Source organism: Dromaius novaehollandiae, chromosome 4 (genome assembly GCF_036370855.1).
Source record: "Dromaius novaehollandiae isolate bDroNov1 chromosome 4, bDroNov1.hap1, whole genome shotgun sequence".
Classification (NCBI taxonomy): Eukaryota; Metazoa; Chordata; class Aves; order Casuariiformes; family Dromaiidae; genus Dromaius; species Dromaius novaehollandiae.
The window spans coordinates 39,429,397-39,455,883 of NC_088101.1; the positions used below are offsets into that span (position 1 = coordinate 39,429,397).

The window sequence follows — 26,487 nt, forward strand, 5'->3', positions numbered from 1 at the left end:
ATAGAGGGTGTACCTCTGGGCCCTGAGATAGGAGGGTACTGTGCAGAGCGGAGCGATTTCAGCAATGTGGCAAACGACTGACCGAGCTCCGCGGCTGACCCACGCGCACGCTGCCTGTGATGTTCTGGATGCCTCCCCTCGGTGGTGAGCTGCGCGGTAACCAGCACACAGCGGCAGTAGCTGGGGTCTGCAGTGCATGTCGTGAAATTAAATTGTGTCCGTCTCTGTCCGCTTTATTTCATATAGCGTTTGTTGTACTTAAACAATGTATAAAACTCAAGATTGAATAAAGGTCTTTCAAAAGTGTGTGTACTTTTGTGCAGGAGAGACTTCTTTTCATTGAGATATTATTTCTGAGGAAGTATGTAACTTATTCTTACTACTAATTAATACTGTAAAAAACCAACAAACAAAAACCCGACCTACAGAGGAAGTTGTTCTGTCCTATTTGAAGAAAAAGTTTCAGTTTATTATCCACACTTCCATTTTAACCCCAACTCTCATTCTTCCCCTAAATATGTTTCAGTAGCTCCATTGTAGATTTGGTTTAGGAAGACCGTGGAGATCCTCAGATGCAGGGGCCTTTAACCATTCTGCACTTGCAGATAACTGCAGTAAGTTTAAGCCTACTGACATTTTCTTAGTTACCTTTCACAAAACCACTGTTCTCCAGTGAGAAGAAAACACAGAACGTGCACACTGTTGTCCTGCTTTCTGTTAATGACCCTGCAAGTGTGCAGGGCCATTATGGGGGGGGATGTGACTGTTCTTCAGAGGCTTGTGCTTGTTGTCAAACTTACCACAAACAAGACGGATCCTGTTATGCAGAGACTGTCTTCCTGTTCTTAAAGAAAAGGTGACAAATTTATGCAAAAAGCTTTCTTTAAAATCCAAAACAAACAAATCCTGAACAAGGTCTCTCTTGAAGCCAGAACTAAGTTGAGGCATGGTAAAATTCACCATTCACTTTTCTCCTACCCTCCCCTATCCACTTACCAGAGACTGCAGAGATTTGATTGTGTAACTATGCATAAGACCATATAATTTCCCTCTACTCCTTTGAAGTTGTCTAATTTCAAGCCCCTTTATCCCATGCTGATCTGTGAAAATATTTTGACATGTGCCGTTTCTTTTACTACCATCAAGCTTTCTTATCCATCTCTCTGGGCTCTTGTGCCCTTGGACCGGGAGGGTAGAAAGCTGCGGCCAGTAGAATGAAAGCATATCGAATCTCATGACAATAACGCAGGTGTTAGGGAGCTGCTGGAGAACATCTTTTTAGAGATTCAGTGGAAGATGAGCTTGATAACTAAATTGCAGAGCCTTGAAGCATGCTTTTGGTTTCCCGTAATACATTATACATTAGGCTGTGTTACACACCTTATCTCTTCTCTATACATTGTACATTGCCTTGGGAAAGCACAATCCTGCAATTTTTTGTGCTGCTTTTTTAATTCAAAAGCAAAACTTCTGAAAAGGGATGCTCCAGCGGGAGTGAACTTCACTAGGGCTTCTCTGCTGGGCTGTTCTTTTAACATACTCTGAGTAAAATAAGCATTTCTGTTCATGGGGGAGTTCAGCACTGTAATCAGCTGGGGAAAAAGGGTTGATGATTTACAGACTTCTGAAGGGAAACTAAAAGCAGAGAGCCTCCAAGAGTCTGATGACTGGGTCTCCATCTCAACATTGCATCTAAAGCTACTTGGTGCAGTTGCAGACTGCTTTTTTTAAACTGGAACTAAGCCACGTCGTGCTAAAGTTTTCTGCTCTCTTTCCCCCAAGTCTTCATTCACTTATCAGTGACTGCACAGAAATGATTGTAGACCTCTGCATATGACCATATAATTTCCTCTACGGCTGCTTAGGGAGAAAAGAGCTGTTTGTTAGCATCCTGTTTGTATATACAACAGTTAACTGGACTTGGGTGGGTGGCGGGCCTGAAACCAGTCCCCTTCCTTCTCCCCGCCCCCCAAAGAAAAAACAACTTCACATTGGAAAATATTAACTATAAAGCTGACAAAGTTTATATGAGAGGTAAATTAATTGCCTAATTTTGGAAACTGTTCTCCAGCTATGCAAATAATATAGGAAGATCTCCGAGAGGGCCGTGACTGTCAGGACTAGAATAGTAGCTGGGGCTGTGGGGAAGCTCTGCCACAGACATCCCGCACGGCCTTGGTCAAATCCATCTGTCTCTTCAGACCTCAGTTCATCTGTGTGATGTGACATCCTATTTCACATGGGGATTGTAGGTGCATAAAACTGCAGTTGTAGGGGGTGGTACTACAAAGTCTGTAATATTGTTTCAAACATTAGCATTTTGTGTTATAATTGTGTTAAAGAATATTTGTATTATTATTGTAAGTGAATCCTGGTATCCCAACGTGCATTCCAGACTGGAAATATTTGCTCCATTAAGGGAACTGACTTGATCGTAGTATCCCTGCATGTTGCTGTCTTGCTTGTTGCTGTCTAGTTACTTGTAAGTTAGAGGTGATGAGAAAGTCACAGTATTTGCCCTGTGAGGAGAATGTCAGTGTTCCCTCACTACTATTAGATTATTTATAATCGAGTAGCTGAATAGATGTGAGTGAATTTAGCTCTAATTAACCTAATGCTTACTGCAGGCAAGTTGTTTTTGGGTAAAAGAATTTTGATTTGGTATTTTGGTTCTTCATTTGGCCCTTTGTGCAGTTAATTTATGATAACTTAGTACAGTAGGAGTGAGCAGTAAGAATGAGCTATTTCTGATAGCGTTTTACTCTCTGAGATGTTATTTTTTGTCACCAAAGGATGATTGATAGTTTTCATGATTCTTTGTTATTAAGGATGTAAATGACTTTAATCTAGTGTTATATGTGCAGTAGGCTAATAGGTCCAACTTGTAATACATAAATGCTAGAGATGAATTTGCTTTTTAACAGTGTTTATCGAATATTGTATACTCTTGAAGGTCTTTATCAAGCAACAGGATGGTGTTTGTGCACGTAATAACAAATATAGTAAATGAACTGCCTTAGGGTACTTTATGCAGGAGACGAAGGGGGGACATACCTGCTTGTCTTAGAGGCTTCCTTCCCAGGGGCTGCCTCTGCTGTTTTGTGTGGTGGTTGGAATTAAGATATCTTTGTGTAGGACACGATGCCACTACTACAAACGCAGACTAATGAAGTGATCTGCATAGGCAGTAAGCTATTAGTGAAGGCAGGGCTTGAATGTTTGAGAACGTGGTGGTTATAAATTCTTGCTTAAATGGCAATAATTAAGTTGTAGATTTGTGGGAAATGAACTCTCCTGCATACACGAATGTAACGGTGACTCCATCAGCGGATTGCTGTGTATGTTGCTCTATTTTAAATGTGTGGTGAGAAATGTACCATGAAACACAACCTCCCTGCAAGTGAGTGCTTGGATGCCCTTCTTTTCTATGCATCTGTGCTGAAATGCATCTGTACTGATGCATTGCTGTTGGTCTTAAGTCTTTTTGTAGCTGCCGAGAAGCGAAGAAACACTTCAGGAGTCTGTAATGGCCAAGATGCCAATATTGCACCTTCACCCTCAAAAGTGTGTTTGACTGTTTAGATAGTTATGAGATATGAGTAGTAAAAATCTTTATCTTTTATTTAAAGAGGATCTGGTGGAGAGGGAATAAAATGAGAAGGGAGGCAGGATACCGTTACAAAGGTTGTGGAGCAGAGTCTGAGGCTGGGATGGGCAGGATGCGTGAGGGAATAAGCTAAATGCTGAAGGGGAGGGATGACAGAGAACTAGAACAGATTAGAGGAGAAGGGGGTAACAGATTAAATGCTTTTAGCCTGCCAGTGTATGGTACATCCTGGAGCTTTGCACACTTCTCGAGTCTTGCATCACCATTTCTCCCTGCATTTTTATCAGTATTTTCTAAGAAAGTCGTCATCTTCCTTATTGTTGTTCGTGGAGGCTGATCTGAAGTTTCTGGTTCTGCTGTTGTAGAACCGTACTGTACTGTCTACTGTGTGTACTGTACCAATGGCAAAATTTGTCATGCAATATCTGGATATGTGTAATATCAGTTTGTTTTGCCTGAATTCTTAAATAACATGCAAACTCTACGTTGAAGCAGCCTCTCAGTTATATAGTGAGGCAGTTCAAAAACTATTAAATTCCAGAATTGAGTGTGCCTCTGCAAGGTTAATTAAGTCTTCTTGCTGCATCTTATGCTACCATCTTTAATTACATGATCACATTAGTTTTTCTGAAGCTGCTTGCTTCATTTCGTGCCCTGGACAGACCCACTCGTAGGATGAGTCAGGGTTGTGTAGTGAAGGAGGCTTGCCTGAAGGGAGTCATCTGAATTGTTAAGGAAATGGGAAGATTTGTGTTTGGGGGAGATGGGTGACAAAGGGGGAACTGGCTGGAGGTGGACAGGTGATCTAAAGAATAGATTGGTTAAATATTCCTTTGGATTATTAGATATGATATTAGGCAAACTACCTAAAGCAGGCTTTTTACAAATGATATCTAAGCCTGGGTCTTATTTTCTGCATGATTTTTGGTAGAATTACTGAGCTCTCAGACGGAAGTCCCCAGAAACTGTGCATTGAACATGTAGGGCTGTCTACTTAAATAAGTCAATAACAATCAAAAATAGATCATAGGCCTCTGAAGTTGGGTTCTCAAATTCACTTGCTACTTTGATCGCTCTCTCTTTTATATATATATATATAAATTCTTCTTCCTATGCTGGAGCAGGAAGTGTGAAGCATACTGTTATGAAGTAACAGTATACTGATAGGCGCCTTCAAGTGAATGAGGAAATGAGCCGCTCCGTCCGGAAGGAGAGCTTGACAGTGTAGGACCAATGTGAGCATGGAAGAGATAGGCAGGTAAGAAGGGTGGGGGCAGGGAGTAGAGAGACTTTGATAGCATGTTCTAGGGAATTATTGCAGTTTCCAGACTTGGCTGGCTCTCACAGAGCTAGGTCAGGCTGTTGTTGCCCACTGCTCTTCAATGCGTCTGGTTCCTGGTAGCTTGTTATCTGGGGAGCAGCTCGTCTGGAGTGCTGGCTTGGTTCTGCAAGTGGTGTTGCTCCAACCGATAAACCCCCAAGATTTATGCTGGCCTCCACACCCAGGGAATGTTTTATCTGCAAAAGGGATAAACTAGATCGTGTTAATTGTACAGCGTAAGTGTTTAGGAAATGCGTAGTATGCATCTTATGCATAAGTTGCATAGAAGATGCAAGGAGGGTCGGGGGGGAAAAAGCATTAAGAATGTATTTGAATCTCCTCTGTGTGCACAAGGGAAAATTAAGATTGCATAATCACTTTCTTTTTGCTTGCTTTCTTGCCTCAGAAATCTTAATGTTTCTCTGTGTGGGTATTTTTAACTTTGTAGCCTGTAAATCTGTGGAAGTTTTGAAGATAGACCAAGTTGCTCTTACTTTTGAGGTGGGCTATATGTTTTGTTTTGCAGATAGTTTCAAGAATATAAGCAGAGCATACATGCAGAACAGAGATAACTACTGCAGAGAAAAGATTTGTATCTTTTGAGATATATACAGAGGAATACCTGACATACTGAAAAAGATATGCCTAATATATTTCTATGTAGGCTTTGGCAACTCAGAGTACAAAAGTTTCCTAATGTATTGCTGAGCCTGTGAATGTCCAGGGGCCTTGGGATTGTAATGAAGACTGGAGAATAAAAGAATGTTTCAAAGTGCAGTCACTAATACAAATAAAAATCTGCTGCAATGTATATGAGCTGTTCCTATCTGTAATGCATTTGTTGTCTTTCTAAACTCTTTGGGATTTTTTGCTGTGGCACAAAATTGAATTAAATTAAAAGCCTAGTCAGTTTGCAAAAAAGGAGAATAAAAATTTAAAGTTGTTGGAGAAACAGAAAAAGAGGGATTGTGTGCCTGTTTTATATATTGGTGCTTGAGGGGAAAAATATGTTCTCTTAAACCTCTCATAAGTATCTGGAAGATGCTTTTCTTTGTTTCATTTTAACTTTCCCCTGCAGGTGTGCGTCTACTTTGATACTCAGATATCTAGGATATTAAATAAGGAATGAAAAGAAAGATTCAATGTTTGTTCTCGGTCTTATTCTCATGTTCCTTTAATATAACATCTCAATTTATTTGACTTTGGATATGTGAAAGTTTTATCTTTTATGTCCTCTGTTTTTGGTTAGCTTGGTATGGATACAGGTGCATCTTTTTATCTGTATATGGTCCTCTGCAGACATTTCAAAATGTTTATGATATGCTTTCCTGACAAAAAACTTCAAGTATTTGTAATTATGTCTGTTGATGGAAATACTGTTTTTAAAAAATCTAGAAAATAACCTGTACTTTGTTTACCTGAATAGTCTATGCAACATTAGTTACTAAGCAACTCTAAAAAGAGGCAAGGTCAGAAGTCTAAAACAACATAATATAAAACTAAAAATATAGTGGAGTATGCATAAAAGGTTTATTGCAGAAGCTTCTATTATCCATATTTATTTTGAGTAGCACCTTCATTCCACCACTGATCTCAAAAGATCTGTTTGAGGATTAAAAACTATCATTATGATTAAAAGTGTGAGAAGATGGTCCCATATAACATGCTTTTAAAAATTTCGTCTTCAAGCTGAATTAAAAGGGAAAAAAGTTTTGTTGTTTTCTTTAACTATGTTCTTTTTTTGTTTTATGCTATAATTTCATGTGCATGCATATATATGTATTTTTTAACAGGTTTCTGCAGATACCAAAGCTCAAAACAGGGTCTCATCTCGTTGTGATGCTTGAACATCTGTAACAGACTACAGGATTTTCAAAAGAAATCAAGCATGGCCTAGTCAGCTTGACCTTTGGAGAACTTATGATGTCCACTGGAACCAGTATCAGCAAAAATCGGCAGGCTGTGAGCCTGCAGGGTGTTGACCCAGAAACATGTATGATAGTGTTTAGAACACACTGGGCACAGGTAATGTTAATTAATTTTACTGTTTTGAAGTAGGTTGCATTAATAGGAATTTACTTCATTCTTTTGGGATAATGCTGAACTGCTCGGAAACAAGTTTTTATCATGCTGAATGCACTGGATGATATTGAAACATTTAAAACAATAAGGTCGCTGACCTTTGAAATTATGGTTAAGCTTTACTAATCATGCTTTAAACTCCAGATTTGCATCTGAAAGGAAGCGCTATGATATTAATTTCTATGAAAAGCATAGATCTTACTGGCTTTCCTAGTGATTCACTGTGACTTGGGCCCTGTTGATAGCTTCTGTTCTTCCTTTCTTTGTGCTAGGTAAGGCTTGCCTGTCTTTTGTAAAGTAGATTAGATGTATGGATGCAAAGCTGCATGCGGTGTTGTATATTCTGGATAGATACAGATTTCAACGTATGCATTTCAGCATATTCTAAAAAATGTTCACGTGTCACTCTTTAGGCCAAGATGTTTTGCTCAGAGCACCGTAACATAAGGTCTTATTTACTGCAGTAATACGAATAACTAATGGTTTTTGTAGAACTATTGATTTCTGTGATTCTGCTTTTGCTGTTTCTGCTATTCTGAGAAGTAAGCAGAGGAGTAGTGGTGTTCCTGACACATTTCTAGACTTAGAAGAGCCATTTGCCAAGAGCCACCTTTTTTGACTTGACTGTAGTGGTGGTGTCGTACTAGTGGAGCCACTGTTCCTTTGTGTTTCTTTGGAGATCATCCCTGACAAGAGCTAAATGCAGTGTTTTTTTCACAGACAGTGAGCTTCACTGATTGCAGAACAGAGTTTAATCCAGGGGTATATGTGCCGGGATGACAATTATTACTCAAGCCTGAATATATTTTGAAGGTTACAAGAGTATGTGGGCATCAGTGGCCATTTAGTTTCGTATAAGATGTGGTGAGGAGCCTTGATTTCAGGGCGCTGTGACAGAGAGAAATTTGTTTCAAACATTACTGAAACGAAGTTTTAGAAGGCTAAGGGAATCTAGTTTGTCCATATTTCTGAGAACCCTGATTTTTCAGCAGTGGAACAACTGGCAAATTCAGGTCCTTATAAAAATGAATGAAAGCATTATATTTTGGCATATTTTGGCCTCAAATACATGCCAAATGTGAAACTTTAAATTTAGACTGCTTGACTTAGGCTAAAAGCAAAAGCATGAAAGAGATTGGGCCTTTTCATGTTAATAATTCTGATTTTTTTTTCTTTATAGGTAGGTCCGTATTTTTAAAACATGCGCTCAAGTGATAGATATACGTTTTTTTCTCTTTAGGTTCTCAAAATCTTAGAGAAGCATGATCCTTTGAAAAACACTCAGGCAAAGTATGGGGCAATTCCACCTGATGAGGCCAGCACTGTTCAGAATTACGTAGAGCACATGCTTTTCCTGATGATTGAGGAGCAAGCAAAGGATGCCTCAATGGGGCCCATCCTGGAGTTTGTGGTTTCAGAAAACATCATGGAAAAGCTCTTCCTTTGGAGCCTACGGCGAGAGTTCACTGATGAGACAAAAATTGAGCAGCTCAAGATGTATGAAATGTTGGTTACCCAGTCTCATCAGCCTTTGCTGCATCACAAGCCCATCTTGAAGCCTTTGATGATGTTGCTGAGCTCCTGCTCAGGGACTGCCACACCAGCAGTGGAAGCAGAGTTGGTTGTCCTCCTGAACCAGCTCTGCTCTATAATAGCCAAAGATCCCTCCATTTTAGAACTATTTTTCCACACCAGTGAGGACCAGGGAGCTGCCAATTTCCTCATTTTTTCCCTTCTAATTCCCTTTATCCATCGAGAAGGAAGAGTAGGTCAGCAGGCCCGCGATGCACTGCTCTTCATAATGTCTCTGTCTGCAGAAAACAATGTTGTTGCAAACCACATAGCAGAAAACACCTACTTTTGCCCGGTAAGTTGTTGTTTTGTCTGGTCTTAAATTTTAAACTGTTCCCTGTATTTTTCCTCCTCTTCTTCTGTCCTTTTTTGGTAAAGATGTATTATGTCATATTTAATTACTGCTGCTAACACCTATTTCATAAGTTTTAATGTTGTTTGAGCCAGCCCTACTGCAGAAATCAGTCTTGTCCTCCAGCTGGTCTTTGGCTACCTGTTTCCATAGCAGTGCCCTTCACTACTTTGTGCTAGCACAAGTGTTTTTACAACCACACAGCGAGTTGAATTGAAGAACTGATGGAAGTGAAAACAAAACTAGGGAAAAACCTGATACAGCTCACCCTGAGGCCCCCATAAGACCAAGGGGTGAAGGTATTGAGAGGTGGGAACAAGGTGTTCTTGGACTGGTATTTCTGGTGTCAGTGCTAGCTTAGACTAGTTGTGCTTGCCACACTGTAATGTCAGACAAACAGTCCAAAAAATGAGAGTGAAAGTAGGGTCAGTGTTATAAAAATGTAGTATTCTTCCAAGATAAAGAGAAGACCTGTTCTTTGACACAGAACTGGATATTTCTATTGCTGTTTCAGGCATACCGCCACCTTGGTATGTTGTAGTCTGTTATGAAACTTGGTAGTGAAGCATCACGTTGTTAAATCTGAAAGCATGCTTTATATCCCCATTTAAACAAATCAGTCTTACAACATGAATAGAAAACCATTGCTATGAAACAAGTAAAGAATCTAATTTAACAAAGCAAGCTGTCCTATTGCAGTTTTAAAGCTAAAGCAGGATGGACGTGACAGCACCTACCTGTGCATTTTCGTGCTTTTGCGTGCCTCATGGCAAAAGTCAATCTGGGATTTTCAGTGGATGGTTTCAAAACCGAATATCATGCCATAGAAAAGTTGCTCTTGTGTGCCAGGACTGATTCTTTTATCTTCTGCATGGCCAGCGTTTTAGTTTAATGAATGCCAGAAAAAACGAAGTGGAGAGGAGAGTTAAATAGCCGTTAAAGCAAAGAGCTTCAGAGCAGAGAGCACTAGAATCGTTAAGCATTGGTGCAGGGCAGCTAATCCAGCCATAGGTGTCTGACGTGACCCTCAGCTTGCTGTCCTTTGAGTGGCAGGTCAGAGCCAGGTTGGAGTCTGGAGGTGGCCTGCGGACTCCAAACCCACACTTCTAAACGGTTTCCTTTGTTAGTTGTAAATATTGCATCATACATGGCAAATTGCTTGTGCTGAGAGCCTCTAGTTGACCTTGTTTAATAGATGCTGCTAAAGAATACTGAACTTGGTTCTTAAATTGTCCCTGAGACATACACCGTTATTAGATCCATGCTATAATTTCCATGATTCCATCTTCCAATTAATTAAAAAAAAAATCCTTTTTACACTGAAGATAAAAGGCAGCTATATTAACCTTCGAACAGCAGGGAGCCGCGGTTGACAATCATTCTAATTAGGAAAGCTTCCTGTCAAAATGTGCTAAAATCAGACTTTTTTGAACAGTAATGAGACTGGCCTAAGTCTATAATAAAATTTTAATGCAGTGCCCTAGAATTAGCTCAGCAGCACAAAATCTATTTTGAATTTGAGCGTGACAAGCTCAGGGACCAGGTTTTGTTCCAGTGGAAGACTGGGTAGGTGTCGGTGCCTTTGCTGTGTATCACGCAACTCAGAAGAGCTGAGGTCACGTCTACGCCTCAAAGCAGCTAGCGCACTCCTCTGCTGGCCTGCAGGGTATTTGCGAGATGGAGATGCTTGTACAAGTAGATAAGCATATAGGGTGGACATGAGAAATGTTAGAACAAGTCTAAGAGGACACTGTTCAGGGGAAAACAAAAAATACAACCAGTCCTGCTCTCCCCCTGCCCCCCTCAACATGCCCTCATTTATTTTCTTCCCATCCTAAAATTTTTATCATGGATAGTTGTCTTTTTACTGATGAAAACTCCATAAAGCAATCTGTACGCATGCATAATTTTGTGTGCTTGGTCATAGAATGTGAAGAATGTGTATAAAATATTCTGTTAGTAATTTCAAGTGGTAGTCCTGTTTATGCCATAGCTTCTAAAAAAAAATTCAAATGATGTTGTCTAAATAGAGGAAATCACTTCTAACGAACACTCTGTTTCTTTGTGCCTTAGAAACATAATTTCATGTAGAGCCATTTGTGAAGCTAGTAAAAAGGTTGCACTTCACAGCAAAAATAAGTTTTTTTTTTTTAATTTCACATACTTTAACGGCTACGTATATCACTTCTTTCTTCAGTAAGTCAGACAAACTAAGGAATTCCTCATTTCAAGACATTGACTGATTACAAGTTCGTCACTCCTTTTAGTGGAAAGTAGTGTATTTTGCTCAAGGTTGGTTTCATGTGTTTAAGAACTAAATTGGTGTGTATCAAGAACAAATGTGGATAGTACACAGCTCTGAAATCAGATTGCTTTGCTTGCTGAAAAGTTACATATGAGTTTATGAAGAGCAATTGAATTTTAAGCAGACAATGGAAAGTCAAAAGTGTATTAATTAGCAGATTGCAACACAAAAGAAACTCAAGTTCTCTGTTCAGAATTTGCTCCTTCCTAGAAATACCTTAAGCCAGGATTTGTGAGTATAAGTCAGGGGTGTTAGAGGTAAGTAGTATTATAGGTCTGTTAAGATCTTAACTTCTTGCTTTGAGCTGTTCTATCTTAAAGAAAAGAAAAGAAAAAATTATGCAAAAAATGCCTTGAGCAATGGCTTTAGCTTCTTAGTTTTTTAACACACTACCTGAGCATCTTTTTCTGTAGTATTAAAAAAAAAAGAGGTAGGTCAGCATGCCAAAGCAGTAACTTTCCCACAGTTATTTTTTTTCCACGATATTTGGCTGAGTTATGCATACCAGAAGAAATCCATCTTCAAAATTGAATGGTTTAGGAATTGAAAGCATTCAGAAAGACAGCCTGTGTCCCATGGGGTGGCTTAGCAATTGTGACTGGTTACACTTGCATATCATCAAGACCTGAATCCCCTTCCATGAACCTTAGGTCTTTGACCTGCGCATTGTGAAGCATTTGTTGTCTAATAGATAAAACAGTTGTGTTTCATCTGGGCTGCGACTGTCTAGCCCTGCAGATATCAAAGAGTCATTTGCAGAAAGGAGAATTCTTGCAAGAATCTGTTGAATGAAAACTGAAAAGATTTCCATCAGACTGAGTCTTAATGACCAAATTAAAATAAGGATCGTTTAAAAAAGCATCTTGAAGTTGTATAAAATCATGCCAGAAGGATAAGAATTGTAAGTAATATATAGAAAGTTTCCAGCTTCAGATAACTTTAAATAAAAATTTATTCTGAAACTACCAGTACCTTAGAAATATTCAGTAATTAAAAAAAAATGGGAAATACGCTTTTTAAATTGCAACTAAAAATACAGTTTTACATTTGCATGACATGTTCAACATAAATCATTTCTAAGCCTTAGTATGACTGGAAAAAATGACTATACAGTAATTTATTTCAGGCTTTTTAATTTCTTCCATTCCCCCTTCCAAATAAATAAGGGGAATGTGAAATTACGAACAGATAGAATTTTCTTTTTTAGAATGGACTGAACTGAATTCCAGTGCCTAGGAATAAAAGTCTGTTGTTTAAGTGAGGCTGAACTTTGTTTTTGTTGATGGCATGCTTCCCCCTCCATTTCTGATTTTTCATATTTCCTAGTGAAATCCCTTCATGTAGGCATATGTAAGTAGTAACATTCAAACCGATGAGACAAACTTTAGATATACAACAGTTCTTCTGGAAAGGACTAGAGGAAAGCGTACAGTTATTTTACAAGCACTTAAAAAGAGATTGTAATTTCAGATAAAGAATATATGGTGACCTGCGTTTTCCCCTCACTTTCTCCTCAATAGCAGCTCCTAGGAGAAGGATACTGTACATTTAAAAAACCGATACCGTTCTGTTACACGACTCTTTCGAAAGGAAGCAAAATTAATGATAGCGCTCTCTTATGCTACTGAAACTAGTGAGAGAAACAATTTGTTGTGCAGCATTGCTCATCAAGCAGATGAGCAGGACAGTTGGAAAGTTAACTTATTTCTCTTCTGTTTTTGAATATAGGTGCTAGCAACAGGACTCAGTGGCCTCTATTCATCTTTACCTACAAAGCTGGAAGAAAAAGGAGACGAGTGGCACTGTCTGCTGAAAGATGACTGGCTCTTGTCCCCAGCCCTTGTCCAATTCATGAATTCTCTTGAGTTTTGCAATGCTGTGATACAGGTAATGGAGCGCAGTTGGCCTGCCCTTTTGAAATAGTAGTTTTATATATTCTGCAAAGCCTGTGAATTATAGAATGTATTTACTTTTATGAACAGTGTGGACTTTAAGCTGCACTAATATAAGTTGTTTATAAATGTTCCGTCCTGTTTGTCCTGGTTATAAGGATGAATTAATATGTTCTTGGTTTTCAGGTGACAAATGCTTCTAATGAATGTAGTGTAAGTGTACAGCTTCTTGATGTTTCATCATGTAATTGGGAACATTTTTTTTTGTTTTCCAAAGAAAAAATAATGCTTACTGCATTTTAATACCACTGTTGGTATTAAAAGTAAATTGAATGACTTTACATGCAGGAAAAAGTAGTCTTATCTGTTTGAGCACTGAAAAACATTCTGCGTTTATGTCAAGGATTCTCATGATAGTTTCCAAGGGAAAATAATCTGTTTTGCCTATTAATGAGTACTTTATGAAGAAAGCGTTCCAAGCTGAATTTAAGTATCTTCTTAGGAATATAAATTTCTTCTAGCTTGGTCTGTTTAGAATCCACTCTCTGTTCTTAAGTATTATTTCTTGCTTTGTTTTGTTTTTTGGATTTGATCCCTTACTATTTTTTTTGTCTCTAGTCTAAAACTAAAATGAGATTTTGTATTTTTTGCATTGGTTTTGAAGGCTAGAGAACTCTACAGAACCTTTGTCCAGCATGTATTTTATTAAAACATAATACAATTTCTGCAGAAACTGTGGATTTGTGTGTTACTTGAAGAAATGTACTGAAAAGGATTGAAAAGTTAGTTACATTTACTGTTGAATAAAAGGTATGTTTTAGTGAGACCTGTAAGCAAAATACAGTAAAGCAGCAGATTGGCTATATTACTTTAAAGCATTGAACAAGTGAAACTAATAGTAGCTTTCATCCTTTAAATGCAATATACAGGATTTTTAATCTGCATGTTTACACATGAAGAGGAGACAATATCCATTTTTGTGTCTAAGTGGAATCTTTCAAAAAGAGATCTATATTTGCAGGAGGTCATATTTGATACAATTTTTTACCTAATGTAAAAGGATGCTGCAGGCAAAGGAGAACATACAATTTTAAAACCACTTTTCAAATAAACTCAAAATGGGTAAGCATCTATAGTTGACATGCACAATGAGTATTTTTTTGAGTGCAGCTTGATTCTGTCTTTATGGTCTTCCCTCTGCAAAGTGCAGAAGAAAGCTCAGTTACTGTAGGACATAAACAATGATTCGGGAGTTTTTGGTCTGTGCATGGTTTTTGTGATGTGGCTTGTTCTGTGCTAACCCCAGAACTTTGGCCAGGGGTTAAAAAGGGACAGGATAGCCAGGACTTCTTGCCATTTACTACTTTTTTTCCTTTTTCTGTGGATTACAGCATGAGGAAAGGTAACCCTTGTTCTTCTCCTTTCAAAAGAGAGGGTTACAAATTAGAGGACATCTGGGAAGACTTGTAAGTGGGAGAACGTGTTTGTGACCACATGTAGGCTGTGACATTTCAGTCTCTCTATAAACATCAAATAGAATATATTAGCTTAGAATGTTTCTGAATGAAATTTTCTTTTTTCTCTTACCAAATTACTTTTAAATGTGTGAATTGGTGATGTGCTTTCTCTTGTGAAAGCAAAATGAATATGTCATTATAAAAGTAGATTTTTGGCTTTTAATAACAAGCAATTTTTCAAGTTCCTAACCAACCCACTGAATGAATATTGTTAGAGGGTTTTTTTTTTTTAATTGGTTTTGGGGGACAGGCATGTAAAGAGTATGCTCTTACCCCATAGCTTGAGAGAGCTACTCTTCAACTGTATGAAAACCACTATTCTGTTTTTCTCTTGTTGCAAGACCACGAGTTATTGATGGCAAATCCACCTTCAGGTGACCCTGACGAAGTCGCAGGAGCTAAAATTAGAATCTGTAGTTCTCTTTCGATGCATGGCCACGCTACGCTGTCCATCCCTTCATCTTTGTCAGCATGTGGGAAGATTGAAAAGCCTTGTTCTCTAATGTTGGCAGTGTTACTGTAATTAAACATAGTTTGTGTCTTTATTTGAAAAAGGAAAAATCTTTTAAGAACCTGCGTGAGACCAAAGGCTGGTGAGAGGGACAAAGTCAGAACGTCTTGTTAATATGGGAAAGGCTTTTAGTAATGGGTATTCATAGTCAGTATCTTTCCTTGTTTTAAATCGCACTGGAACTGTTCAGTTTCTTTTTTTTCCCCCTCAGGTAGCACATCCCCTGATACGTAACCAGCTCGTGAATTACATTTACAATGGATTTTTGGTGCCAGTGATGGCTCCTGCACTCCATAAGGTCAGTGATGTGTGTAAGCACTACCCAAATTAAAAACAGGCAAAAGGAATATGGATGACCTCTCTGTAAAGATACTATTAGATGCATTGCTGATGGTGAGTTCAGTATAACTGAGTAAGTTTCTAGGCTGCCTTTCACACTGATATATCTATTCTTTCATTCCATACTTTCCATTTACACTATACAGATTGTTAAGCAGGTTTTGGTGGTTTTGTTTAAAATATTTAAAATTCTAGAATGAAATGAAGAGCTGGAACGCTTTTTTGTCCTAAGCTCAAATACCAGCAAAAAGCAATGACCTTTTAAACAAAATTTCAGCATGATAGACATGTTTCCATGAAGACTTTTTTCAAGTGACCTTTTCCAAAAGAAAATGTTCAGTCAAGAAGCATTCCACTAATTTTAGATAAGTTGGTAGTATTTTGTGTTTTCATATTGTAGTTAGTGGAATTATTTTCAGAAATTGGAGAAGAAATGGAGTTTGGTATCAATTTGCTAACATATTAAGATGCAGCTTATATTGCTTGGAAAAAAAATCATTTTTTTCTTTGTTGAGTTTTAGGTGTTATCCTTGACAAAATATTTCCATAATTTTGGTGAATTACTTTTTTTCTTCATTAGACTGCAAGAAATTACATTTCCAGCTATTGCAGAACATCTCAATTAACAGTCTATGTGGTCCTGAAAAGAAAATCTTATTTGAGGAGGAAAAAATAGGAATTGGTGGGAATAAAAATAAAGAATTTTTTGGATCTCCACCAGAACCAGCCAGGATAAGATTAATAAATTGCTTCAAAGGTCTGCTGATTTTTTACTAAGCCTACCAAACAGAAAGCAGTGCACGCCTTTCATTTCTGAGACACTAGTGAAACACTGTACCCTGCTTTCTAGTCTAGGACTTGTCTAGGCAGTGCACATGGTTGCTAGTGGTAAGTAACTACTTACTGGGAAAACAACAAGCAGTACAGAATCTCTTTCATTGATGGGGCAGACCTTGAACATTTGACAGCTTGGCGAGGTCTGAAATAAAATTTGATTGTGATCCAGATCAAGGCTGTAATCTGTCATTGAGATAGTGCTCTGTCTAAAGTATGGGAAGATGAACAATTAATATAGATTTAATTATAGTGTGAAGCTGAACTACTTTACATTCTCCATTGTAACTGTCCATGGGACAGTACAATAACTATTTAATCTTACTTATTTATTTTAATGGGACAAGACTGTAAAGATGGGCTGATGATATGCTGCAATTTACACCCCTCCTTACCTGGCTGTAGCTTTTTTCTATTCCTTTATCTTGATTTAATCCCTTATCAAGTCTGGGACTAGAATCTGAAGTGAAAAATTAACCAGCTTTAGGTCAAGATTTTGGCTGACAAGGGAGATGTCAGAATGTAGCCGTGGGATTCTGTTCTTAGTGAGTACTGGTTTTTCTTCTGATGTACTCAAGACAAAATTTTTGGTTTTTCAAATACTAATATTCAGCTGAATACCATTCCCATTGGTTATTAATTCTGCTAACCACCTATTGGCTTGATTGTTTTCCTGTTGATGTTACTTAAATCATTTAAAATATACTGTTCTAATCAGTTTTTTTGATATGATGGAAATGGTAAGAAATCGTATTTCTTTTGAAAATGGAGCTGTTGGCTGCTAACATACGTGAGCTTTAAGCCCAGATCTTTTCTGAGCCCTTACGTTCAGTTCATTCATTGTTGTTCCAGTAATGAACCTTTCCTTGCTTAATAGCATAACTTATGCTTTTTTCTCTTTAAAAATTAACTACTTCATATATTATAACTCCAAGCACATTTAATGGAGAAGATGGATTGCACCATCTAGTGGTTCTGATAAAAGGCTCTCACGTATGTGAGACCAAAACTCCATAGCAAAAGGAAAACAAGTAAATAGAGGCATGTTGGAGTTCTTCAGTCTTTCTGTGCTGTGCCCCACATTAGTTTAACAGAAAATGAAAATTTGGATTCTTGCTTTTGGGACGGATATTTCTGGGCTAAGACAGATAATTATGCTAGTCTTTCAAACGTGAAAAGCATTTCTAGTTGATGATGAGTTGATGAGTAAACTTTGAAAAACCCATCACCCATTCAGGGGCTTAACTGTTGTAATTAACTTTTGTCTTTCCATTTAGTAAAACAAAGAAAAATCTATGAAAGGCCAAAATGAGAGAAATCCCAGACATGCACCATGGGGTTTTTAACACAAAAGTTGCAATTTTTTTTCATCGAACACATTACTAAATACATCTTGATAATTATTTATTTTAACTCTTGATGAAATTGGTTTTGTATCCTAAAGTCTGCTTGTGGCTGAAGGTTTTAGTTTTTAGCCAGTCATTTATCATTTTGGATTAGGAAGGTAAATTTGTGGAAAATGAAAAAAGCAGTGAGAGGACATGATTGTTATGGGGATGTTTTCCTAACCTGCTCAGGTACATCTTATTTGTAGAGTTTAATTACTGGATTATCCAAAGATATGGATAGCTGCTTCTGATAACTCTTGGTAAATATTTATCTATAGCTGCTATATCAAAATCTAGAAGGAATCTGGAAGGAAGGATGGCAGTCCAAACTTCATGTGGGATTCAAGCCCTGAGGTACCACATCCAAGCTGGTACCCATCGTTCTAGTTTGATGCAGAATTCGGAAGGGAGGTGAGCTTCTGGCTCTGCACTTGAGTGGATGAATATTGGGTTGGCACGCTACTTCAGATCAGCATGCTATGTGTTCTGTTCTAGTTTTCCTTCAAGAAATAGATGTTTGAGGGCTTTGCAGTGAGATGAAGATTTGTCATTTTTGCAAAGACAACTGTAGTCAAGAATGCAGATACATCTAGGAAAGAAATCTTCAATCTTTTGAGGTCTCAATGTGATATAATTTGATTTCAGGGAGAAAAAAACCCATAAGCAATGTAAAACACTGGACTATCAAACAACTTTTGATGAAAGTAGTGTGGCTTTTTAGAATTTCAGTATGCGGTCCTAAGCCTTGAGTTAGGTATATACATGATCTTGAAATGTCTGTAACATTTATGGGCCTATGTGGTAAGCACTGTCTTTTTAAATTTTTGTAGGTTGTATCCATATATATAGTGTGTATATAGTTCACTGTGCGAATGAAATGAGTACAAGAGTGCTGAGGATAGAGACGTGTTCTTGTGTATAGATTGGGGAGCAGGAGACAAAAATATTTGGCTTAGTGTCATTATATGGCTTTTTTCAGCTGATGAAGCTGGTATGTGGTTGCAAAAAATTAACTAGTTTTAAGTTTTTGCTAGTGAAGGAACTTCCAAATTAATTGAATGGGCTGACTAGCTAGCTTGAAATGACTTGTTTTTACAGGGAATGCTATATGAAGATTGTTTAGATAACTGATTAACTGTGGTGTGCTTTAAAAATACAGATGTTCTTTAAGTTTAGGACTTCTTAACTTCGTTTTTCAAGGATAAATATCCTAAATATAGCGTGTTCCTGTAGCCTGATTTACACCTGGTCTGTACTTGCCCCTTGTCACTTTATGTTGGTTATCCCACCTATCCACCTAATGAAAAGCTGACAAAAATTTTCATGTCAGATATTATATATCAGCACATTGCTGAATGGGTCAGCAGATCCCAGATTTGTATTATGTTGCTAGGGCCATGCATTAAAGGCTACAGCGAATAGCTCTTTCTAGTCCTTTGTTTGGATGGTATTGTGCTTTTTACAAGAGGGTTACTTCCTTGACTTCTGACATCTGAGTTTCTTGAGAAATTGAAACAGGTAATTCACTGACATAGTTCAGCACGGTTTGTCCAGGTGTGCTTTATGCAAGTTAACAACATCCATATATCTGTATAGACTCAGTTAAAACCAGAAAAAGTCAAATATTTTGTCCCATTAAAACAAAGAACCAAAGAAAAGGTTAATTTGGTGGCTTTTTTTGCAGTAAAATCTTATGATTTAGACTTTGCCTAAGCCATCTTTTCTTAAATCTCAGACATATATACTAGAAACAATAAAAATGAGATTATCTGGCAGAATCCATTACACGTCAGTTGCAACTTGAAATTATGCAATTCTGGCATGTATATTTTTCCTTAGCTTGTGGTACTTAAGGAAGACTATTTGGCAGAAGGTTTAATTCTGCTTAGGAACAGAGCCATTCTTGCTTCATTTTCAAAACTATCTTTTTAGAGCTCAATCAAAAAAAAAAATTGGGTCTTCTGAGGCCAAATCTTATAATGGCCCAGGTAAGCAAATGGGGCTAATTTTGTCTTCAGTTAAAATCTAGTTGAAACCCCAGGGTGGATTTGGAGTAACCGTATTGAAGTGTAAGGACCCTTTCTGGTTCTGCTAGAAGCTATGTTGCCTAGTTTTGAAGAGTCTTTATTTGATAGTAGAAAATGTTTATTTACCATATTGTCCTAGACAATTAAAGCATTATTGTGGAAATCTGGTCAGTGAAGTTCTCTTCAGGAGGTCTTTAATAAGCATATATTTTTGAAATCAAAACCATGTGCTAGTTAGTTAAGAGCTTCATTGTGTTATATACTATATTATGTCATTTTGAGACGAGTGAGGTTGGTTATATATATCTTTGTCCTGTAATCTCACATGATTTAATTTATATTTGATATTCAGAGAATTTGGGTTACAAAGATAGCTATTCTGAACATTTTAAGCATTTATGTAATTTGTCTATTTTCAATTTATTAAAGACTGTACTAAGAAAATTTGACAAATTATATGCTAAAGGCAAATTTTAAATTTCTTAATATTTACTGCTACAGTACAGGGCACCTAATTGCTAGTTATAGTATAATTATTGCTGAGGGAGCTGGCAGATGTCATTACTAGGCCACTCTTGATCACCTTTGAAAGATCGTGAAGATCAGGAGAGGTGCCTGAAGACTGGAAGAAAGCAAATGTCATTCCGGTCTTCAAAAAGGGCAAGAAGGAGGACCCAGGGGACTACAGGCCTGTCAGCCTCCCTCCCTGGAAAAGTGGTGGAGCAGCTCATCCTGGACACCATCTCCAAGCATATGAAGGATAAGAAGGTGATCAGGAGTAGTCAGCATGGATTCACAAAGAAGAAATCATACTTAACCAAACTGATAGCCTTCTGTGGAGTGGGTGGCTGGGTAGATGAGGGGAGAGCAGTGGATGTTGACTACCTTGACCTCAGTAAGGCTTTTGACAGTGTCTCCCATAACATCCTTATAGGCAAGGTGAGGAAGTGTGGGCTAGATGAGTGGACAGTGAGGTGGATTGAGAACTGGCTGAATGGCAGAGCTAAGAGGGTTGTGATCAGTGTCACAAAGCGTAGTAGGAGGCCTGTAGCTAGCGGTGTCCCCCAGGGGTCAATACTTGGTCCAATATTGTTCAGCTTATTCATCAGTGACCTGGATGAGGGGACAGAGTGCACCCTCAGCAAGTTTGCTGATGATACAAAACTGGGAGGAGTGGCTGATGCACCAGAGGGCTGTGCTGCCATTCGGAGGGACCTCACAGACTGGAGGGATGGGCAGAGAGGAACCTCATGAAGTTCAACAAAGGCAAATGTACGGTCCTGCACTTGGGGAGGAATAACCCCCTTACACCAGTACAGGCTGGGAGCTGACCTGCTGGTAAACAGCTATGCAGAGAAGGACCTGGGGGTCCTGGTGGACAACAAGTTGACCATGAGCCAACAGTGTGCCCTTGTGGCCAAGAAGGCCAATGGTATCCTGGGGTGCATTAGGCAGAGCATTGCCATCAGGTCGAGGAGGTGATGCTTCCTCTTGACTCAGCCCTGGTGAGGTCGCATCTGGAGTGCTGTGTCCAGTTCTGGGCTCCCCAGTACAAGAGAGACATGGAGCTACTGGAGAGAGTCCAGCGGAGGGCTACTAAGATGAATAAGGGACTGGAGCATCTCTAGCATGAGGAAAGGCTGAGAGAGCTGGGGCTGTTCAGCCTGCAGAAGAGAAGGCCGAGAGGGCGTCTTATCAATGTGTGTAAATATCTGAGGGGGGGAGGGTTTAAAGGGGATGGGGCCAGACTTTTCAGTGGTGCTCAGCAATAGGACAAGAGGCAGCGGGCACAAAGTGAAACACAGGAAGTTCTGTCTGAATGTGAGGGAAAACTTCTTTACTGTGAGAGTGACTGAGCACTGGAACAGGTTGCCCAGAGAGGTTGTGGACTCTCCTTCCTTGGAGGTTATTTAAAAGCTGCCTGGACAGGGTCTTGGGCAATGTACTCGAGGTGACCCTGCTTGGGCACGGGTGTTGGACTAGATGATCCCCAGAGGTCCCTTCCAACCTCAACCATTCTGTGATTCTACTTGGAAGGTTTGTTTTAATCCAGATAATGGAAAATTGTTTTTTAGTGTACATAGTTGCTGATGGCCAAGTGAACAGAACTGCTTTATGGCAGCACTGGCATGATCCTGTGAGACAGGCTCTGTTAGATGGGCCTTGGTTATGTTGCACACTAACCCATCTAAATGAAAACCAGCAACACAGTATGCTACTGTGATAATTTGTTAATGCTTATTTGATGATTACACAGCTCAGCTAGAGGGAAATGACCTGTGAATTATACTATACAGATCAGAAAATAGTCCGCTGCAGCACCACTGTGTCTTAAATGCATCTTTATAAATAGCCTGAAAGAATGTCAGTTTCCATTTAGAAATAATACCATCCTTTGCCTTACTGCAAAGCATTTGGACAGCTGATGTTAAAAGGTGTAAACCAGATGTTACTGGAAAACTTAGAATAGATTTATGCTTTGGAGAAGCCTGTCAATATTTGCAAAACCTAGTTTTGCTACAGAATGGAGGTGTTAAAAGTGCCATTCACTTTTCGCATAAACTGCTGTAGTTCTGTTGATAAACTGGTATAAATTGAAGCAGTTCATAAACTTAAGCTGATGGAAGTTGAAGCAGTTCTGGTTTCTGCATCCCCCTGTGCAAACCTTCTCCTCTGTCCCTGATGCAGCTTGCCCCCCGCCTCTCTTTTGCCAGGGCAAACGTCATGTGGGGGACTGATTGAGGTTAAAACTCACCTTTATTTCCTGGATAACTTTAACCTGGATCAGTTCCCTGAGCCAATCCACTGTGCAGTGAAGTGAAGCATGAACACTTCTGCCAGGACAAGCAGGGAGCAAGAAGTTGAAAATGAACAGAAAGGAGAAGAGGGTGGGGATGGATGAATCTTTTGTTAGTGTAAGGGTGGGCTTATTTGGTTTGAAGCTGCACCTGGGTCGAGGATAAGTTCTAGTCAGAACGTTCCTGGGCCTCTTCAAAGGCAATAGGAAATCCTTCAGGGAAGGAAGGTGGGAAGGAAGGGAGGAATCATGATAGGCCTATTTCAGTAAGAGGGCCAGAAGCTGTAAATTAGAAAGTATATTGTGTGGATCCCAAGGGAAAATAGCTAGTAATAAAGAATCAGTGCAATTGGTCTAAGACAGTGAGTGTAATATATTAAACTGACGCTTGCAGTGACAGTAATTTCTGGCTCTGCTATTACTTGGCACAGTGACTTGTGAAAACTGGATCTCTTTCCAGTGTTCTGCCTCACCACCTAATCAGTCATCAGAGGAGGCAGGAAAAGGTTTGCTAAAAATTATTCCATAGTTAGAAAAGAGTATTAGAATGCTAAATGTGGCTTTCTGTTTTCAGTAATCTCTAATCAAATATCTGTCTGGCTATGAAGACTCTTAGATGGTCCCTTTTATAGAGGACTACATCTTTAAAAATATCTGTAACAACCGGTTGTTGTAAAGAAACATATGTGGATGAGGTTTTTACATGAAAATCTTTAGATACACACTTTTTTTTAAGTGATATCTTTAGATAAATCCTCTAAATATATACATATATTTTCAAGAATTTCAACAACTTTAATTGTTACAACTATGGATAATAAAAATAGAATAGGTAGAATGCTTGTCTGATAAATGTAATGGATATAGATTTTTCTTTCTTTTTTGACCCTACAACTTTGTCCTAAGATAAGAGAGACGCTGGTCTTATACATTACTGAGTAGTTTTAATAGAAAGGAACTAAATCAAAGGATGCTGCAGATGATTTTTATATATACTTTTGTGGCAGTGATGGATTTTAATATTGCTGAAACACCTTTATCAGAAATGCATTTTGAAATTTACTGTTCAGTGAAAGACTTCTTTTAGAAAACTCCTATGTCATAAATTTATTCATCTCCCTATGTTATGATGTTCATCTTGATACTTGAATTATCAGAGGTGAAGAATTTTCAAATTAAGTATGGTATTTGTGGACATGTGAAGGTTTTGGGTTGTGTCTTACTATCCTTTCAAAAATGTTATCTAGATTCAGTTCTGAGGGCTAGCTGAAAGCTTACTTGGATAAATTATACTGAAGTCTATGTTTCAGTGAAATTCTTTTTGTAAGCTACCTCAGAATTTGACTGTAGTGGACATTGTGTACCTGGGTATTAAATGTTTTCTTCTCCGGGAACATTTATTCTTTTGTTTTTCACCTAAGTACCCATTTGGATGTATTACAAAGGATTTCCATACTTTCTCCAAATCTGTCTCACAAGGCATTAGTTTAAAGAGAGGTGACCAGCAGGTAGCCTGAATGAAGCTTAATGCCTTGTTTTGATACGCAGTAGAAATGGTAGAAAACAGAAGTTCTCAATAAAAACTGCATAAATTGAGTAATTCTAACTTTCAGTACTCATTGTATTTTATATAAACTGATCTGTAGAACAGGTTTACACAGGTTTTTGCCAAGGGTTTTTGCCAAGGCTGGCTTTCGCCCAGTGTGGCTGATTTCTCCAAGGTCCTTTTCCAGTTAATGGCGAAATAGTGGATTTTTCTGGAGCAGGTGCACATACCCCCATTGAGGAAAATGAAAATTAGTCTCATGGAGCTAAAATTAGCCTTTCCTAATACTTATCTTGGTGTCTCAAGTCTTTAGAAGTTACACTTGCTGTCAGAAATAATAAAAAAGGGGAAGCAAACCAAGGATGCAAGATAGGAAAATATGGTACCATCGTAAAACCCACAAATGTCTGCTTGCCAGGTTAATGGATTTTTTTTTCCTGAACTGTATGTGTGGCTTTTGTTTCCGATGCAGAAGAGCAATATTTTTGTTGGGTTTATTCTTGTTAGAAAGTGGAGGAGTCATCTCTGTGCTGGTTCTTACGTGCAAGCTGTGCGCAGTGGCACACTGAAAGAACACGGGAACTTTTACAACACGGTAGCATTAAAACTGCTTGGCATGGCATTAACTTGCCTGCTTTGAGCATTGTGCAGCGAGCTGCTGTATAGCTGCTAGCTCCATTTATTGCAGAAGTTTGAAGGTGTTTTGTGAGTAAGGCAGTGCTTGAAAAATGAAAAAAGTTTCTTAGGAACCCATTTTAAATCCTGAAAGAACTTACCATTTCTTAGCCTCTTTCTCGGAAAATGGCTAAGCAGATTCAGCTGTATCTTTCTGAAGAAGAACTAAAATTTAGGCGTGATGTGGCATCCTGCACAGAAAACTTGAGTTTAAGCAATTAAGATTTAACCAGGTTATAAGTAACTCTGTTGTGAAATATTTAGACTTCCGATCTTTAGTTGGTGCTGCTAGCTCTAGGGAAGCGTTGGCTACAGCAAATGTGATTTTCTTTTTATCTAGTCCCCAAGCTGTTAGGAGCACTGAAGAGGATGTCAGTATTGAACATTTCTTTTCTAAAGTAGTCTCTAGCTGGCTTCCTCCAGAGTGCTCTGCGGTAGTGTTTCGTTCATGATACTCACTCTGAAAAGCATATGGGTTTCCCTTAGTGATGTAAATGTAGAATGAGTTGCCTGAAGAGCATTGATTTCATAAAAAGGTCACTGCCCTTGTGAATCTGCTGGCTTTTCTTTCATTTACAGTTTCAGTATTTTATACATATACATAGGCCAGTTCCTCTGCTGTTGCTGCGCATTTGAGAAGCCCACAGGCCAAGTGCATGCTTCATTTTCCCTGCAGAGGATGAAGGAGAAGTGACACAGATGCATAAAATGATTACTTCTGCCTGACCTTTTCTTGGCAGAGGTTTTGAACTCTCCGCTGAGCTGTATGCTGTCATTATCATGTCACATGATGGATTTCTGGCTTTTTGCTTTTTACCGTTTGCTGCTGTAAAAACAAACAAACCTAAAAAGGCTCGTTCTCAGGGCAGCAGTCGGCAGCTTTTGTCAGGGAGCCCTTCTTTGTCGCCCCAGAAGTTCCCGCACCTTTTGGCCCTTTCAGAGAAGGGAGCTCGGCTCCAACCAGAAACTACTTGCTTAATTGCACACCACTAACTTGTTTCCTGAGCAAGTTTTTAGGGTGGTTGAAATGTGGCCATAGTCCTATGGAGAAATGTGCGCGCGGGCATGTTTGTAACCGTTTTATCAGATTGTTTACAGCTGGGAATGATCTGAGCTAAGGCTGCAGTCACGGTCTTAATTCTGGCACTTCATCCCTTTGGAGTCCTTCCCCTGGTACCTCGATGCTGTTTTACTCGACGTTTGTGGGGGAAGCAGGAGCAATGAGTTCATAAACTGTGTTCTGAGTTAGGGTATATGTTAATAGATGTTCTTTGAAAGGACTGTATTTGTATTTCTGTTTTGAGTAGCACTGGACATATAACTATAGATCTCAAAAATGTTTCTAGCTGTTTACCTAGTTTTACAAAGTTCACAGAGTCAGTGAAAACATGCTTTTTTCCTTTCCTTTCACTATTATGCATTAATGTTTGATTTTGATCAAACTTAATGCGATAGGCCAAGAAGGTGAACGCACGTATTTCCCATACTGGTGAAATGTTTGATTATAACAGCTTTGCTGATGGTTTGCTTCTAAAGACAAAATATGCAAGTAGTCTACTGTTCATATTAAGGATTTTATTGCTGAGTATGAGAATGAAGCCTCGGAGAATGAGTAAATGAGCTTAACGTTAGAGCTGCTCTGTGTTGTCCTCATCAGTGCCTCATCTCCGTGAGGTTTGCAGGCTGTATACAGCATTCCTATGTTCTGTGTAACTAGCCAGA

General features: G+C 38.7%; 1 protein-coding gene across 6 annotated transcripts in view; it reads left to right on the forward strand.

The window, feature by feature from the left end:
- FHIP1A (FHF complex subunit HOOK interacting protein 1A) overlaps positions 1–26,487 on the forward strand; it is a 97,150-nt gene that overhangs the window by 44,113 nt on the left and 26,550 nt on the right. For all 6 annotated transcript variants that reach the window (XR_003259862.2, XM_026104952.2, XM_064510817.1 and 3 more), the window contains 4 exons: positions 6,722–6,953; positions 8,251–8,877; positions 12,968–13,126; positions 15,371–15,457. Coding sequence is in view for 5 of the 6 variants with exons in the window: in XM_026104952.2 (XP_025960737.2) it covers positions 6,849–6,953; positions 8,251–8,877; positions 12,968–13,126; positions 15,371–15,457 (978 nt within the window). In the remaining variant the exon portion in view is untranslated. The remainder of the gene's footprint in view (positions 1–6,721; positions 6,954–8,250; positions 8,878–12,967; positions 13,127–15,370; positions 15,458–26,487) is intronic.